The 17957-nt window shown below is 39.5% G+C and overlaps 2 protein-coding genes across 5 annotated transcripts in view; one reads left to right on the top strand and one right to left on the bottom strand.

The window, feature by feature from the left end:
- Window positions 1–809: 809 nt before the first annotated feature.
- On the bottom strand, window positions 810–8880 carry FASTKD3 (FAST kinase domains 3). The gene is made up of 7 exons (XM_033072561.1): window positions 8844–8880; window positions 7062–8522; window positions 5906–5991; window positions 5255–5417; window positions 4193–4262; window positions 1864–1978; window positions 810–1094 (listed from the first exon to the last, which is right to left on the bottom strand). The coding sequence occupies exons 2-7, from the start codon at window positions 8491–8493 to the stop codon at window positions 996–998; spliced, it is 1965 nt and encodes a 654-aa protein (XP_032928452.1). The 5' UTR covers window positions 8494–8522; window positions 8844–8880; the 3' UTR covers window positions 810–995.
- A 149-nt stretch (window positions 8881–9029) lies between these two features.
- Window positions 9030–17957, top strand: part of MTRR (5-methyltetrahydrofolate-homocysteine methyltransferase reductase) — a 29719-nt gene continuing 20791 nt past the window's right edge. Inside the window, exons 1-4 of one of the 4 annotated variants that reach the window (XM_033070771.1) lie at window positions 9030–9228; window positions 9966–10095; window positions 12811–12970; window positions 17453–17606. In XM_033070771.1, the coding sequence (XP_032926662.1) occupies window positions 12827–12970; window positions 17453–17606 (298 nt within the window). In that variant the 5' untranslated portion in view covers window positions 9030–9228; window positions 9966–10095; window positions 12811–12826. Of the gene's footprint in view, window positions 9245–9965; window positions 10096–12810; window positions 12971–17452; window positions 17607–17957 lie in introns of all 4 variants that reach the window. The other 3 variants (XM_033070779.1, XM_033070786.2, XM_033070794.1) reach the window with 3 other exon arrangements.

Below are 17957 nucleotides of genomic sequence, written 5' to 3'. Positions count from 1 at the left end.
GCTGGCAATTCTGCTTTGCTACTCATAAACAGTAATTCCACACAGGGAGGAAGCACAAGCTAACAAGAGAATGTGTTATATGCAATTCATCAAGAATACATGATATGATCAGAACTGAAGCTCTCCTGTTTTCCCTTCATCATCTGCAAAGCAATGCACTGACCCAAGTTAGAGCACACTTGTTCTGGCTAAAGTGGGTACTGGTTCTGGTTCTCAGTTCAAGAATTTTTGTTAATACATAAAAAAGGGCTGCCATGGGACATAGTTCTGAGCTTCAGAACACAGAGTTTCTGTAACTTGGGTGACCCCATTTAGACACTTTAGCTAAAACTGGCATCAAAGACAAAACTACAAATAGAATGTATATGGAACATTGGGTGGCCCCACAGAGCCAGTTGTAAAAGTCCATTATCCTGTGGCAGCTGTTACTTTACAAATTAAAGCAAATCCTTTTTATTAAAAATGTTCTCATTTTCTGTAAGCTATTGCTATTTATTGAACAGCATTCTACATCTCTTAAATAAAACCAATAAGCCAATATTGCTTCTGCAACTATTTCATATTTTAGTTTTATGAAACACTTGAGAAATTACATGAGCAGTTGTGAGTAAATTGCACAATTTCTTCTTACACTGTCAAGAAATGCCCAGATTAATAGGTATTCTGTAGGCATATTCTGTACATTCAGACTGACCAGTATCCTTCAATAGTCACATGTGAATTAGAACCAGTTAAAAATACAAGGGGAAAGCAGCACTGACTGTCTGGCATTAGATCTGTAAACTTGTAATAAATATTGACACAAATCGTAAGAAAATATGATGCTCTTTATTATTCTTTACATGTCAATTGTTCCAAATATTGGAAGGTTTCACATTCAGAAGCTCAAATTTTCTAAGGTGGAGTTACTTAGAAAAAAGAATTTTTCTTCCATGCACAGAATTTACACTTTGTTGTGCAGAAGGTCAGCCTGTGATCAGTAGTATTCTCCAGTGTCAGTCGCTGAGTCCATATGTACAAGGAAAGATTTTTTTGTGTAGATAATCTGCCATTTTTCTGGTATTTTGTAGACTTTCTATCTCAAAAAATGGAATCTGGAAACAAAACAGAAATGATTGCTGGAAATACCTTTTAATAAACAACTGATATAAGTAAGACTGATGTTCATTAAGCAAAATTACACATCAAATACTTTTGTTTTAAAATTAAAGATTTAATCCTAAATGTACTATTGAGCTGTAAACGACCTGAATAGAGATTACTGTAAAAAATAGGAGTGATATCTATTAGTTTAAACTAAGATAAATGTTATGGAGTTCAAGTTATGTAATAAGTGATGATAAGTGGAAAATAAAATCTCAAGAAACTAAAAGTAACAGTTTTCCTGCAGAGTATGTTTAAAGAAAAATATACCTCTATAAATTCAACAAGAAAAATAAAGGTTATATTCTGTTGAAAATATTTACAATAAAAATCAGCTTCTTTTTTTAACTTCTCTTTTTAAACTCCAAACCTTTTAAAAAAAAGTGTTTAATTAAAATTCCAGTTCTAATGAACTCTTATGTAACATTTTCCTTTAACTGAAAATTTGAATCTTATTCACTGAAGAGAAGTACTCTTCCAAACAGCAACTATGTGGCAAAAAAACCACCAGCAGAATACACTAATTGATTCAATGAAGAAAAAGGCATTTCTGTACACTCTCAAAAAGGCAAAAACTAGGCAGAGAGAACCTAATATAGAAAGAACAAGACTACATCTGCTTTAGGAATTAATTGAAACTACAATTTTAAGTATTCTAAAATAACTGTTTACTTTTTTTCTTAGCCAGAGCAAAAGTAAATCACTGTCTTTGGATTTTACCTGCACAACTTCATAACCAAGTAACTGAAGATGTCTCTGTTTAATAGCTTCTTCTCCCAACAGATTGTGGCTATGAGCACAAAATCTATTTCGACCATCAACACACAGGGCAATTCTAAAATTAAGCATAAGTGTAATATCAAAAAAACACCAAAACCCAACAGACCCACAACAATTAGTTATTTTAATCATCACAACTGCTGCAGTTCCTAACAAACATGAGACAATACCTCCCTCTTACGTTGAATCAGATGCAGGATGGGAGCTACCTAGTTCAGGATAATTTAAATCACTCAGTTTAAGGGTGGAAGGTGAAACCCTGAAACTTAGTGAAATGATCTGAAAATCTTTTTTTATTTGCTCTGAACAAAAATTACCATGCAAGTTAATGAGAGTTTGATATTTTTAATTCTATGATTAGTAAGCTGTTTTGAGTTCTAGAAAGAAAAATGTAAAAAATTTTCCTCAGCTAGAAAACATTCCTGCAGCTAAATTTATTTAACTTACTAATTTACCTGTTAAATCCATTAGAGTTCAAATTGAGTTTAAGCTACACCTGTTTTAAGTTAAACCTGTACATATGGTTGGCAGCATGGATTGTAACTATATTTTTTCTTCTGAGTGATACAAATCCCATCAACTTAAACCAAAGTTTGTGTATCTAGTGTTAAAAAGCTGCTTACATTTTCAGTATGTTAAGTATATTGTGACTTTATTTATTTTATGAAAGCTATTACTTAAAAAAACCCCAAAACATTAAAGCCCATTCTCAAGTATTTAAGCATGGGCTCTGGGAAAGAACCTGTACTAGTCTCTGAGTCTTGTGAAGGTTCCCTGGTTTCAGCTTAAACCACAACAGAAGGTTAAGCTGGGGAAAGCCTAACCTCTTCAAAGACCTTGTTTGCTTAAGGTTGTATCCAAGGCTTCCCGAAGTAACCCTTCTTTAATATACATTAAACACCTATGCATTTCTCAATTAAAAAAACCCAGCATCTGTAGCAAATATCCTTATCATGCAGGACTCCTTGCAGAAGCAAATTTGTGAACTCAGAATGGCTTAAACTATGTTAAATCTGTGCAAATACACTCAGAATTTAGTTTTAATTTGAAAATGAATTACAGAATATGAAAATAGATTGGTATAATCCAAAATTTCACGATTATAAGCCACACTGAGTATAAGCTGCACTTCCGGGTGTCAGCAACTTTTCATTCTTTGTCCATACATAAGCCACACCTGATTATAAGCTGCATGTTACAATACAGAGAGTGATAAAAGGTATCTGTTCTATCACCATCTGTTGAGGGTGGGGGCAGTGATCCTTATCTCAATGGCAGATATTCTGCTAATGGGCCATCCATTGAAACCAGGCCAGGCATTGTTCTTTATCTTTTCACAACCCATCCTTCCTCCAGGGAGTCATTTTCTGCTAATGGCCCATTGAGTCCCACTGTGTGACTGATAAAATTACTTCATCTCATTGGAAGTTGCTCCAGCCAGGGGGAAGAGCCCAACATTTCTTACCAAAATAAAAACAGGTTTTGGGACACTAAGGTAGCCCCTTTCTCCCTTGACTCCAGAGGAAAACCGGATTTCTCCACATCACCACTGGACCTCCGGAGGGAAACTGCACCTTCTACAGGAGCACTGCTTCAGCTGAATCACATCTGTCACTGCAGGAGGATGCAGCCACCATTTAATGGGACTGCTACCAACACCCTGCCTGACAGGGTGTCAGGTTGTACTCTGACTTTGTCAGGGTTTGGAGTTTGTTTCTTTGTAGTACTGTATATCTATTTTAATTTCCCTAGAAAAGAACTGTTATTCCTAATTCCCATATCTTTGCCTGAAAGCCCCTTGATTTCAAAATTCTAATAATTTGGAGGGAGGGGGTTTACATTCTCCATTTCAAAGAGAAGCTCCTGCCTTTCTCAGCAGACACCTGTCCTCCAAACTAAAACAGCAACTTTTTGTTCTTTGTCCATATATAAGCCACACCTGATTATAAGCCACACTTTGGGTTTGGACCAAAATTTTAGTCAAAATGGTGCGGCTTATAATCGTGAAATTACGATCGTGAAATTGATTCTGACTGTCACTGGGTAAACAGACCAACTGTCTGACACTGTATAGTCAGGTGGCAAAACAATGAACAAAAAGCAGATTGGTAATTTTGTTCTTTTGCTAGTGGTTTTCATTGTGAGATCTGAACTTTGTTGAAGTCAATGGCAAAACTACAAATAGTTTAATTTTTGCTAGGTTTTCACCCCGCATGCTCTTTCTTAGTGTAAATCAGCATTTTACCAGTGGTTTCTTTTATTGTCTTACCGTCTGTGTACCTCGTCAAGTTGGGCCGCAGGCAATACAAAACCTTCTTCATCTAATTTAATCTCAATATCTTGTGTAGATGAAAAAAAGAAGTGACATTAAAAGTCATTTCTGATAACAAACTTTCTACTGTAATTCTCATCCTCTCAGAGGATGAGAATACTATCACTTCGTTTTTTTTTTTTGAATCCCAGAGACTGGTAAAAGTTGTATAGGTTTAACAAAATGAATGATAATTAGTAACAGTTCGGTCTTCCATAATGCTCACAAGCAAAGAAGTATTCCAAGTCCACTAAAAACTATACTGCAGTTAAATGGCACTTTGCTGTTCTAGCTAGGGTCTCTTGAATTTTGAGGGCTTTGGAGAGAAACACACTCTCTCCCTCTGCTAACTTCAACATCCTCATGAAAGCTGTCATGCAAAATAACTCTGGACTCATCCCCCTTTTTAATTTTCTTTTTTAAATTCCTCTGATATCCATGGTGTCCAAGATTCCCTTTCCTCAACATCTTACTATCATCCATCCCTCCTGGGCATGTGCCATTCCTCATCACTGCCTTCTGTGTTTCCTGCTGCACACAACACTGTTTTGCTCACTCCTGACTTACAGCCCACAAACCCCCACTGACTGTGCTGTCAGCAGCTCTTGCTGAGGGGAGAGGAGCCCAGCTGAGCAGGGTACATGACTGACCGCCTTCCTTTCTCTACTCACCACTAAATCAGGGAGATCAGGCAAGTGGCATTGCCAAATGGCATTGCCTCATTTGGCTTTACATGATACAAATTATTTAACGGATAAGAAGCACAGAATAAAAGAATAAAACCGTAGAATACAAGATGCTCTTAGCAGCTGTTTTCAGTGCAGACTGGCTGCATAAATACCAATTAACACTGCAGTGCTTTTCTCTCCATTTTCCTTTCTGACTCTGAAAATCATTTACTTAAAGTTCCCAAATTTCAGATTTTTTTCTGTATTTACAGAATTTAGAATGTCCACAAAGGAAATGAAAACTTTGGCACCATACACACACATTTAATTACTCTAAAGAAATTATACTTACCAACTACATAGAAATATGGTGTTGATACCTCTGATGCAAAATATATTCTTTTTTTCAGTAAATAAAGTAATCCTGTCTTCACCCTTTTAAAGAGGTGAACATCAGGAGAACTGTGAAGTGTAGGACAGGCCTTTACTTGGTACTTTGAAAGGAATTTTGGACCCTAGATAAGGATAGAAAACCAAATTGAAAAACGGAGATAACATTTTTGTAATTACCTCATATTAACATAATTACATTAAAATATATTAAAATGTATTTTGTACATTTAAAATGTACAAAAGTACATTTTGTACATGTACATAAAAATACATTAAAATGTATTCTGTGCATTTCAAAGCCAAGTCTGTTGAGAGACCTACAGTCTGAGGCATGATCCAAAGGAAACTTAAAATCACCCAAACAACCACCAGAACATCCTCAGGAAACTTCAATGCTATCATGTTCATGAGAAATGCACAGCTGTTTCTATGCATACACATATATTAAGTCATTCAATCGGGTAGGAATGCTCCATATTTTCATCAAGGAAAGTTGGTTTGTCCAATTCCAATGCTTTTTGTGGGAAATACACCCAACTAAGTATAAACAGGGCCCTAATGACCTTATCACCTGTTGTTAACACCACTTCTGGTTTCACATGTACTGTACCTCATAAAATGGGCACTCCAAGGTGACAGTCAGAAAAAGCTGAGTGAGTTGGGACATAACAAGTCTGTTCAAACCAGGTGGCTGAGCTGAAACAACAACATTCAGGTTTTCAGGTGTACCTTCAACAAAGTATCTTTACACAAACCGTATGGAGCAGTTAGGAAAAGCTATTCAGAATAATGTGCAGAAAAGCTACTTAATCATTAAAATTCTCAGTAATTGTTTAAATGAATAGAAAAATCAGTATGAAATTACATAGGTAGAAAAATGAGAAAATTATTTACAGAAAAATCAACACAAAAATACAAAACTAGCAAGTTCTTAGTTAAAACTGTCGTATTCTTTCACCAAAGAATATGAATGTACAAAAGATGCAGGACATTCTACATAAAAGAATAATTTTGAGTTGGGGTCTTAGATAAATATCTCCTTCTTATAACCCCTTTCCCCTGTGTTATAATTCCAGGATCTCATTGTTTCTTTTTTTTTTTTTTTTTTTAAATCCACAAGTTTTGGATAATACAAAATAATTTCTGGAGATTTGTCTGCTTCATAAAAATCAACTCCTTCAGGTATTTCATGCTGTTGAAAAATTAAGTGACCAAAATTTCTAATAATTTTGAAAACTTTAGCTTAGTTTTATTAGTTGAACAATCTTAGCTGAAGTCTTATAAAGTCAGTCATCTTCCATAAAAATGCTTTAGTAGCAAATAGAGAATAACTCAAAATGATGTGCTGTTTATTACAGATTTCTGTCCAAAAGCATTGAAACATGCAATAATGAGAGCCAAGAACACATGGGGGATGTTCTAGCATGTTGTATAAGACAAAGGACAAACATGGGGAACACCTGGTCCCTGTTTTCAGAAAAACAGAAGGACTAACTGAAATAATTCTTTAAAAGGAATTCAAGTCCGTATTTTAAAACTGTACAGTGACATTTTCAAACGCAACTAAACAGCATAACATGAAAGACAATGGCAACTGTGACAAGGAAGCAATAGCCTTTGGCTTCCTGGTAACTATTTTCCAGTCACTTTGATCAGGTCACTGTTTATTTGACAAATTAAATTGACAAAAAATAGGTGCTTGACAAGAGACAAACTACATAATGGAAAGAAATGTGAAACATCCCAGGAGAAGTTCTGCTCCTTACCTTGAAGCTTTTGCAGAAAATAGGGACTAAATATTTTTGGCAGAAAATTTACTGGATACCGTTGAATAAGGACACATGAGTGTAGCAGGTTCAGCAAGGTGTGAGGCTGAAAGTGCCTCAGGCGGGTATGCAGCACAGCTTCAAGCTTCCTAAACAAGGAAGCAGCACTTGGAGGCAGGTAGTTAAGAGTCCCAAATGGGATAATATATGCAGCAATCTGGTCAGTGGTAAGTCTGTCAGCACTGGAAATGAAACCTTCTGCCACTGCATCAAAGATGGGCTTTGAAAGGATCATCTTTTTGCAGCAATACTGCATTACCTTGCTGACCGTTTGAGGATGCATAGTGCAGATGGACTTGGGGACATGGCTTTCCAGTGCCTGTGTAAAAATCTGAACTTTTTGCCCGAAGTATAGGAAAGCTTCCAATACATTTACCAGTTCATGATCTGTGAAATAGGGAACATGCTTCACTGAATGTTTACACAGTGCAGTGACCAAGGAGACTGCCTGAGTCTGATGAAGAACCACCAGTGAATTCAGTATTACACTTGCAAAGTTTGGGCTTAGCTGGGAAACGGTGTGTAAAGTGACACTGTTCAGTCTGTTTAGCAAGTTTTGACATTGTTTCCCTTCCCTCACAGTCACCTGCAGTATCTTATAAACCATCACTATTTCCCTGGGACTCCATCTCTCAATGTCTTTTTCTTGCATGTGGCTCACAATTTGTTCCAGCGTCGCACAACTTGGGCTTTCTAACTCAAGCAAACTCTCTCCAAGAGCACACAGATTTTCAGCAGTCAGCTGTCCCTTGCCAAGCCGCTCCTCGCTCTCTGAAAGCAGCCTTGTCATCAGCGTGCTCTGCGGATCTATGTGCAGCTTTATCAAAGACTGCAATGCATTCAGCAGCCCCGTGTTTGACAGTTTTGAGGATTCCAATTCAAACTGGAAGCATAATGCCCTGAAAACTTCATTCTCTAACAGCCCAGGGTTTTTAAGACCATTGTCATCCACCTCAACTTTAGAAATCCTCTGCAGGGCTCCCGAGGCCATAGTATCAGACATGACCTCTAGAGAGCTAAGAAAATAAAAAATCTCTTCTGATGTACAAAGGTTGTCCAACTTCTTGAAAAATAATTGTTCATCCATCCACACATTATTTGTTTTAGTACAGTTCCTGGTATCTCCATATAGATGCACAGTTTCATTAGCAGAAAGTGGTTGCATTTGCAGTTGTACATGTGTCTTCCTACAAAAAGTATATTGAAGTTTATCTTTGACACACAGCACCCTCATGGCCACAGAGCTACAGTTTTGGGGTTTTTGCTGCCCGCTGATGAAGTTCAACCTTTTGCTTAGGGTCATCCAAGCAGACCTGCTTGCTGGTGTGCTGGACGAATACAGCTGGAAACTTTTTCGGCTAATCAAAGCCATATCGAATCAAATGAGTCCTCAAATGATACCTAGGGGAAGAAAAATAGATACGTAGTATCGAAAACAGCACCAGGATGACTAAAATGCAGAAACCCAGCATAAATCCTTCTGATGGCTGGGACGATGGGTACGATCCCTCTCCCACGAGCACAAGGCAATGCAGACAGCAGAAATGCCGGGAGCGGCAGTCTCGTGTGACAGGCTGTCTCGTTATCCCGCAAGGACACTCCGACAGACGAACAGGAGCGGGACACGAGCCTTCCCCTGGGCAGGAGCCGCGGGACTCCACTCTGCCCGCGGCCGGGGCGGCACCGGCTGAGCCCCTCCACCCCCTCCGCCCCAGCACCTACTGCTGCTACTGCTGCTACTGCCACTGCTGCGGGCCGGGGCTGCGGGGGGCACCCGGCCGTGCCCGGGCAGCCGCGCCGGCCCCACCGCGGCGGCCATCACAGCCAGCGCGGCGCCTGCCGGGACCTTCCGGTGCCTCGGCTCGGCCCGCCCGGCTCCGCCCCGCCACGGCCCGGACCCGGCCCGGCCCGGCCCTGCCTCCTCCCGGCCCTGCCTCCTCCCCGCGCTGCCGCTGCCTCCGGCCCGCGCTGCCTGGGCAGTCACAGAGCGGGGCTTGGCGCTTTACTTTGGAATTGGGATTCGTGCCCGTGTCCGTGTGCACCGCGTCCTCCAGCGCAAGTACTCCCGTTCCCCGCTCTGGGGGGACACCAGGGCCGGGCGGAGCAGGTGCGCGGGGCGGAGGGTTTGTGTTTCACTTTTATAGTTGTCTTGGCCCTAGCATGCTTCTGAGCAAGTCGCACGCTGTTGAAAAAGTGGCTTGGGAATGGCTTCGTGGCTCAAGGCATGGTCCCGCAGCGTGGGTTAAAGCCAGAGGAGCGCGGGGAGCTCTTGTGGGTTGGTGACACAAAGAAGGCGTTCTTCTGAGTTTCAGAAGGGTGAAACTCCTCCGTGTGTGCAGGTCAGGTTGAATGAGGATCAAAGGAGTTTATCCATCCATGATGACATAATTAGCAGTGTGTGCACTGAAGTTTTGTGCTTTTTTTATCCGTCCTGTGGCCGCGCAGTTTATATTTGACAGGGCAAGGTCTGGCCTTGCCGTGCGAAGCGGCGCTGCTGGGGCAGCACGTGTGGTACAGCAGCATTCCTGCGCGGCTTGTCTGCTCCTGCTGTTTCCTTGGGGAGCCGCTGGACTCCCTGCTAATCTCATGTGGACTGTTAGCTCTCTGACTGTTCCAAGTATTGGATCAGATGAGCTGTAATTCGGAATTTCGTCCTCAGTTTCATATTTGATCCAGCAAATCACAGATTGTTTTCCCGGTTTAAACGTTGGTTTTTGATGCGTGTCTACCAGCATGACATGTTAAAGGCTACTGGTGTGGTAGTACTATGAGAGTTACAGGGATTCTTCAGAAACCTCAAGATATACCTCAAGGATTGCCTTTTTCCCTTCCTATTTATTCCAGTTGAACTTGTATCACGTAAGTGGAAGTGGGTTGGCATCTTTGAAGAGTGTATAGAGCAGCAAAGCAAGAGCAGTGTGGGCAGCATGCTCATCTGAGAGCAAGTTCCTGTTTTACGGTTGTTCATCTGCAGGTAGGCACGACTGATTTTTCTCTCTTGGAGCAGGCATCACTTAGCAGTCTGTGCACAAAGATCTTACGGTTGGTGACAGAGAGAAGACGTGTGGGTGCAAGGGTGAAACTTCAACTTGTACAGTTTAGATCAAATCATGATCAAAGGAATTTATTGGTCTGTTGTTGACATAATTAACTTTTAGTGAATTAAATAAACTAGTCAGTTTATTGAATGATATATTTAAGGTCAATAGCTAGCAACAATGCAATAGATACAATACTAGGCACCTGGAAAATGTTAATAAATGCCACAAATATTTACACAACTTTCTGTGTCTAATTCCAAGGAACTGTCTAATTGTGTTCTCTCCCATTGCCTCAAGGATTCATTCACACTGTTGCATACACATGCAGTACCATGTCTCAGGAGGGCTGTATGTGCATCTCCAGCATCATCTGCTCTTCTGTCTGGGTGGGTTCTTCTGTTTCCACGTGATGTCTATGGGAGGTGTGATTGCTGCAGATTTTTGTGTCTCTATGCAATGTACTGGTCCATTCACCAGTGTAAAAAGGCTCTCTCCAAGTTCACATATATGCACCTGAAATGTGTGTGGCTACTTTCTGCACCCTTTACTGTTGGCATCCTGACTGCTGTTCCTTCTGTTACTCTCTCAATGCCCCCTACTGTTAGAAATTTTTGTGCTTCTCAAACATTAACAGCTTCCCAAGCTGACTCTTGTTCTAACAGACTCTTGTTGGTAATGCCTGGTTTGTGATATTGGCAGCTTACTCCTCAGCTTTTCTTGTATAGAAGGTTTCTGTGCTATGGTGTGGTCTTAGTGGGAAACTGATTATCTTTCTCCCTTTCTGAGGTGTATGAAAGAGGGTAGTAATGAAGCATCGCTTTGTCTTATCTGTTTGTGGTCCAGCAATGCCACCTGCTGACAAAAGAGTTAGGTGAAAAACATAGCACATGACCAGAATGCATCTGTATTACTACAGGGATTTGAGGGTATTTAAACTATATTTATGTACATTGCTTTATATGAATCATCATAATTAGCGTATTTCTCTCTTTTGGAAAAAGAAGGTGAAAAATTGTTTTGAGGATTGTTCTATGCACCTTCTGTGCACACATGTGCATGAAACCAGTTGTATAAATGAATTTATCAAAAGGTGACTGTCAAGGTAATTACTAGTAATTTTAGACAATATATGTAATTAATTTAAAATGAAAACTAAAAAGGAAAACATAGTAGAAGGAAATACAATGAAAACCTCAAAATTTTCTAGTAATTACATTTTTCATTAAGTGCATGTGTGAACAGGCATTCTTAAGAACCTGTCACTTAGTTTTGCTACTTTTGATGTATAATTATGCTTTTAAAAAATTCCTTTGGGAAAAACCTTCCGCAGTACCATGGGGAGAAATATCCTGCCATATCAATGGAGTACAATATTCTTATAGAATTGAACTGTTTGTTTTCCCTTGAGAGAAAAAGAGATATCTCAAATTATGTAGTAACAGGTTTCCATAACTCAGTGTGTCTGGCTAGGACGCTGAATGCTTTCTGTAGTTGAAACTTTGTGGAAGCAGTAAGTGAAGTACAGCAAACTGGGCCCAGACAAGGGAGAGGTACCTCAGATTTGGAACTGAAAATTTCTCAGTACTCATTCTAGGTATTTGAGTTGTACTGCACCTCCTTAGCAATGACAAAATATTGACAGAAAATTAATTTGCAATATCCACCCTAAAGACATTCTGCTTCTCTCTCTTATTTACTGCTCTCTGAAGTTACATGTGTGGTATTCTCTCTGTCAAAATAATGGAAGAAAACTTACATTCAGATTTTCATAGGACTGGTGAATGGATAAGGATATGCATCTCATTCATCCTGCTGCTTTCAAGGGACTCGGCAACAGACACCATGGCAGATTTCTTTAAGATTGTTTCTTACTTATAGGAGAAAAAAGCCCCAAAGAGTCAATTCTGCAGTTCACAGAATCACAGAATAGTCTGCGTTGGAAGCATCCTAGAAATATCATCAAGTCCAACTCCTCCAAAGTGAATGGCCAATATGGGAATCAAAACCAGCACCTTGGTGTTATTAGCATCATGTTCTGACCAACCGAACTAACCTCAGGGTCAGGCTGCTCTTGTGTAAGGAGCTGCTTCTTGAAATATGAGATTAAAGTCAATATTTGTGCTCCAAAATACATAGTGGACAATAAAGTCTGGAGTTGTTGCAGAAAAAAATACTGATTTCAAAAAAGAAGAAACTGGGTATTTAAACTTTGTTCCTCAGACTTTGTAGTTTGACTTCACCAGGTCTGTGTTTTGTTTTGTTTTCAAAGACAGCTCAGAGAAGCGAACAAAGCAATCGCTAACTTGAAATGGAAAATATATAATAATATAATAAAAATAGTATATCTTTTCATTTAAAAAGTTTTCAGGTTGTCTTGTTTACAAACTAGATTTGTGATATCAGAGGTACTGTAACATTACTGCCGCATTAAGGCAGTACAGCACATAGGACCAGCACCACACATCCTTTGCAACCTGATCTACAAAGCTTGCATGTGAGAAATGGCTTCACTTCAGAGTAGATGCCTCATTTCCAAGCTAAACACCAATGCTGCTATCTTTATCTCTTTTTTATCTCATAACCAAAGTAAAATCTTGCTGTTCTGCTTACAAGAAATTCACTTTTTAAATTCTTTTCTTCCCCTGCAGTGTCTCTAAAAAAAAAATGTGCTGTGAATCAAAAAGGAGGTTTTTGCTCCTCTATGCAACACAAAAGGGGCAGGCAAAAGCCATAGCTGAGGAAATATGGCAGCAAGCAGGTGCCCATGGATTTGAAGCTGATATGCACTGTATAAGTGAAATGGATAAGGTGAGATACTCCATACTGTTTTGAAAAATATGTATTGAAGAATTGAATTCTTCTTCATGTGCTAGAGTGCTGGCTCTTATAATCATGAAGGCTAGCAGATGCACCCACCTAAAAAACACCATCTAGTGTCAAATTTTTGTTCTTTGTGAATCAGTAATTTCAACCAAGACTCACCATTGCTTAATAGCCTTCTGCCAAAAATACATCTTGTGATTTTTCTTATTAGAACTGTAAATTAATATGTCTTTATCTCTCTTCTAATAATTCAGTGACTTCTTGAGAACTTTTAATGTATGCAGTAGTGAACGAATTCTGTATTTATAGGTCAAGTCTGCTGTTACTAGAAATAGTGCTTTTTTTTCTTGTTTGTTTGTTTTTGGTTTGGTTGTTTTGTTTGTTCGTTTGGTGTTGGTTTGTTTTGGTTTTGATGGTTTTTTTGTTCTATTTCTTTTGTTGCACTGATATTCTGTGTTCAGTTAACTGTGACCTGGCCTGGAGCTTTTGTGGGTCTTGTGTTGCTTGGCATATGCGCTCATTTCAGTTCCCACAGAACTCACTTCAAGTTATGTTCTAGAACTAAATAAAAAACTTGGCTGGAACAAGGAAATGGCTTTTTATTACTTGCTGTTATTCAAGAATAAGAATGTGGAAACTTACTTCTGTAGTTAAAAGCATTATGGACTGTAATTTCCTTCACAAAGTACTCTCTGCTGTATGCCCTCAAACAGAAACATATAAAAAAACAGCAATCCAAACTTGATAACCTGGCATTTCATATGAGATGAGGAGAAAATAACATCTAAAAAGTTTTTTCATGCACTTGAAAATGTGAGACGTTTTGAATTAATGTGCAGTAAGTATGTAGCTGAATGTTAGAAAGAGACTTTTATGCAACCAGCAGAGAATGTGAAGATTCTCCTTATATTCTTGCATTTAATTTCTTCTGCATTTGACAGGTTTGGAGATTAGTTTCAGGAAGGTGATAGTCAGAACATTTCTAGCCTTATTATTGGCCTACCACTTAAACAAATGTATTTTTTCAAATTGGGCAAGACAATTCAGAGCTGCAAATAAATTATGAATTGAGAATCTGGGAATTGAGCCTTGAGGAAAAATGTAATTTCTGCAGCTTTGTAAATTTTGTCACATATAAGCTTCTTTTGTCACATATAAGATTTTTCCCTACTTGTTAGTTGGAAAATCTGTCTTTATGTAGCTTTTGGGTATTTCCAGACCTTGTGAAGGTCTGTGATTGGAATAGGTGATTACAGAGCTGGTAATAACATGATCTTGCCATTTAAAAGTGAATGGTCAAATACTGCTCAAATCTCAGGAATACTGGCTTTTCCAAGTAGTGTCTCTCACCTACAGTCTCAGAGGTGAGACTTGGTTGTTTACAGTGATTATGTTTTATGAAGACGGAAATGAGGTGGAAGTGAGGTAGGAGCACTAAAAAATGGGAGGCTAAATAGACATCATCTTGGGTCACAGTGTGTGTAGTCAGCCTTGGATGAGTTGTCTGAATAAATACATTTGTCATGATATATATTATTTTGGATGAGACAAACCTGGCTGTCTGATCCCATTCTCTTCTTTCAGCAACCATGCACAGCTTGAGCAGGCTGCTCACTGCTGTTGTGTGGCATTGCTGTCCTCAGCTGAGGAGAACGTTTGAAGGAAAGAGAAAGAATGAGACAAACCTGAAATACAAAGGATGTAGGAAGAAGTGGAAGGTAGAGTAAAAAACTGTAGTTATATTAGGTTCTTCTGGTATGGTGATGTAGCAGACCTCACAGTAATTGATGCAGATTATTGCAGAACTTGTGTTGCCAAATGTTTGGTTTTCAAAAGGTGCCCGAGTTTGCAGATGAGAATCTGCAGTGGAGCAGGCAAGAATTTAGTGTGCTAATCATGCCTCTGTTCTAAGACACCACTTCATGCTTCCTAAGCTTGTATCTTTTTGGTTTTTTAATGAAGCTCATTTTAGTGTATATTCTCATGTGATACCAGTAGACCCTTACTTTCTTGACTTGAAGAATTTGCTTTTCTTTGTAAATGCAGTAGTCATCTGTGGCAATGCACTGCAGAAGTTGTGGGTCTGTACTTATCAAATCCTCTGTGGAAGTTTTGAAAATCTGAGTCCTTATTGCAACAGGACGCTTAAGGCCATTTTTTGTACAACTTAGTACACTTTAAAAAGTTTTGAAAGTCTTGGGATTTTGTGAGTACTTGGAGCTTGCCTGAACTTGTAAAAAACAAAAGCTATGTTTGGAAGGTTCCTGGACCACAAGTCATTGAAGTCTGGCAAAGTGCCCAGGTAATATTCATGCACATTTACTCTGTTCACTTGTGCATCTCTAGCCTCTGCTGTAGGCTTCTCTTGTCACTGTCAGAGGCAAGACATGTGGTAATTTAAGTTTACCATGCAGCTGCTTTTAGCTTCTTCAGGAAAGATTTGGAAACACTGCCAACAGCAAAACCTCTTTAGTCTGTTTCTATGTATTCCTAGCCTTTTTGGGGTGTAGGTGTCAGGTTATTTTTTACATGGCTTGACAAGGAGATAGTTTGACTAATTTATTGAGGGAAGTGTTTAGAACATAGCTCCTCAAAATCTGGAGTTTTGAATTGCAGTCTTGAAACTGCACTGAATGAAACACAGCACCTCTTGCAATATTTCTTTTTATTTTCTCATAATCCTATTATTTTTATTAAACTTGCAGTGCTGGAGATTATTTAAACTGCAGCCCACAGAGAGCGGTAGAAGGAACTTAGGTTGCTTATTATGGCAAAAAAGGAGGCTAAGAAGTGATCTAATAGGCACCTGTGTGAGGCAAACTGGACAACAGGAGGCCAGATGCATTGGGTGCTGCCTGATAAACTCAGATTTGATTGACACTAGTGAAGAAGTTCTGCATGGAAGAAGCTACCCAGAAAAGGGAAATCTCTACCCTTAGAATTTTCCAGAATTCAGCCAGTTATAGCTGACCAAGTGCATCACTGACTGATAGTTGCACTTGGGGCATGGGATGGGACTAGGTGGTCTCCAGAGGTCACTCCCAAACACTGGGCTGGAGCTGTGTTTCACAGAGATCACTAGCCATGCTGTGATTTGTGTGGGTGACCCGACTGACAGCACACTGGCACAGTGCTGCAGCCTGCTAAAGATGGGGCAGTCAAAGATTTTGAGTGCTTTTTACTTGAAAAGTAATAAATGATTGCATGAGATCCAAATATATGGAACTGACACACAGTCCCTACTACAGGCAGTTCTTGTCAACCTGGTGTAATGGGACTAGCCCCCATGAAACTCTGGAAATGTGGGAGACCAGTATTAGCAAAGGACAGAAGAGTAAATTGTGGGCAGGGTGAATGGGCCAAAATTAATCAGAATGTAGAGCATGGCGTCTGATTATCACTTTTTAGAGCTATTCTGCTTCCCCCAAAAGCACTGGGGTTTTTTGGGGGTATGATGATCACAAAGGTCTTTTCCAACCTAGTTAATTCTGTGATACTGTGATTCTGTAACATAGAAGTTATCAGACAGGACCAAATGATACTCAATGAAACTTAGAAATGATCCCTACAGTTTGTAAGGCCCCGCCCCACTTAACTGTGTGAAATCATAAGGATTATGGTTATGTGATTGTGATCATACATGCAAAAATACTTTTTCCACTTGACAAAATACTGTAAGAACTGTGTATTTAAGCTGTCTGAGTGCAGTTGTGAAGTACTTTTCATGTATGTACCAACCTACTCAAAATGCTGCCCTTGGACGTCTGTACATGGGATCATAGGATATTTCAGGTTGGAAGAGGGTTCATGAGGTCATCTTGCAGCAAAGGTCAGTTAAGGTCAGAGCAGGTTCTTCAGGGCTCTATCAAATCTGGTCTTGAAAACTCCAAATATGATCATAAATTACATCCCCAAAATTACAGTAATTTCATGACCATAAGGCACACACTTTTGACTAAAATTTTGGCCTGAACCCGGAAGTGCGCCTTATAGTCTGGTGCGCCTTATATATGGACAAAGTTCAGAAATTTGCCAACCCGGAAGTGTGAGCTGCGAGCCGCGGGAGGAGCCGGCAGGGCTGTGGCAGCCGGGTGGGGGCGGGCCCGCGGGGCCCCGGTGCCGCATCTGCCGGGTGGAGGCCGGCCTGCAGCCAGCAACTGCACGGGGGGAGCGGGCAGCGGATCCTCGCTGCAACAAAAGAGTGTGCCTTATAGTCTGGTGCACCTTATATATGGGCAAAAGTTCGGAAATTTACTGACACCCGGAAGTGCGCCTTATAATCCGGTGCACTTTATAGTCGTGAAATTACTGTACTTGTAATTACTTCTGTGGCTTAATATAGGAAAAATGAGATTAAATGGTTTTCTGCCCAGCCTTGGGAAGAAGAAAGGTGGGAGATAGAGTATCTAAGGCCACAATTATATATCAGATGGCACCTTGTAACTTAACTTGTTCTATTGCTTGTAGTATAACCTGGAAACAGAAGAGGATCCTGTAGTTATTGTTATTTCCACTACTGGGACAGGAGACCCACCAGACACTGCCCGCAAGTTTGTAAAGAAAATTCAAGACAAGACCTTGCCTCCTGACCATTTTGCACACCTTCAGTATGGATTGCTAGGTGACTTAGTATTTTCTATATTATTGCAGAAATTGTATTTTTTTTTTTTTATAATTTCTAAATAGATGGTTTGGGCTTTTTCAAGTGCTTAGAAAACATTTATTTTTATAAAGAGCAATTTTATATAATGTCCTCTATGAGCAATAATGGAAAAATATTATCTGAATGTAAGCTACCAGCGTAATTTTTATAGCTTAATTTTCTTTGCATAAAACCCATATGATATAAGCTATCTATTACTGTTTGAATTTAAATTTCTTGTCAGGTCTCTACAGAGATTAGTAAACTAGATTAGTTTACTTGACTGTCTGAGTCATTGGGCATTTTTCTCTATAGAGGGAAAGGCAGTAT

Source organism: Catharus ustulatus, chromosome 1 (genome assembly GCF_009819885.2).
Source record: "Catharus ustulatus isolate bCatUst1 chromosome 1, bCatUst1.pri.v2, whole genome shotgun sequence".
NCBI lineage: Eukaryota > Metazoa > Chordata > Aves > Passeriformes > Turdidae > Catharus > Catharus ustulatus.
The sequence above is the reverse complement of the archived record's forward strand: the minus strand, read 5'-3'. Positions and strand labels throughout refer to the sequence as shown.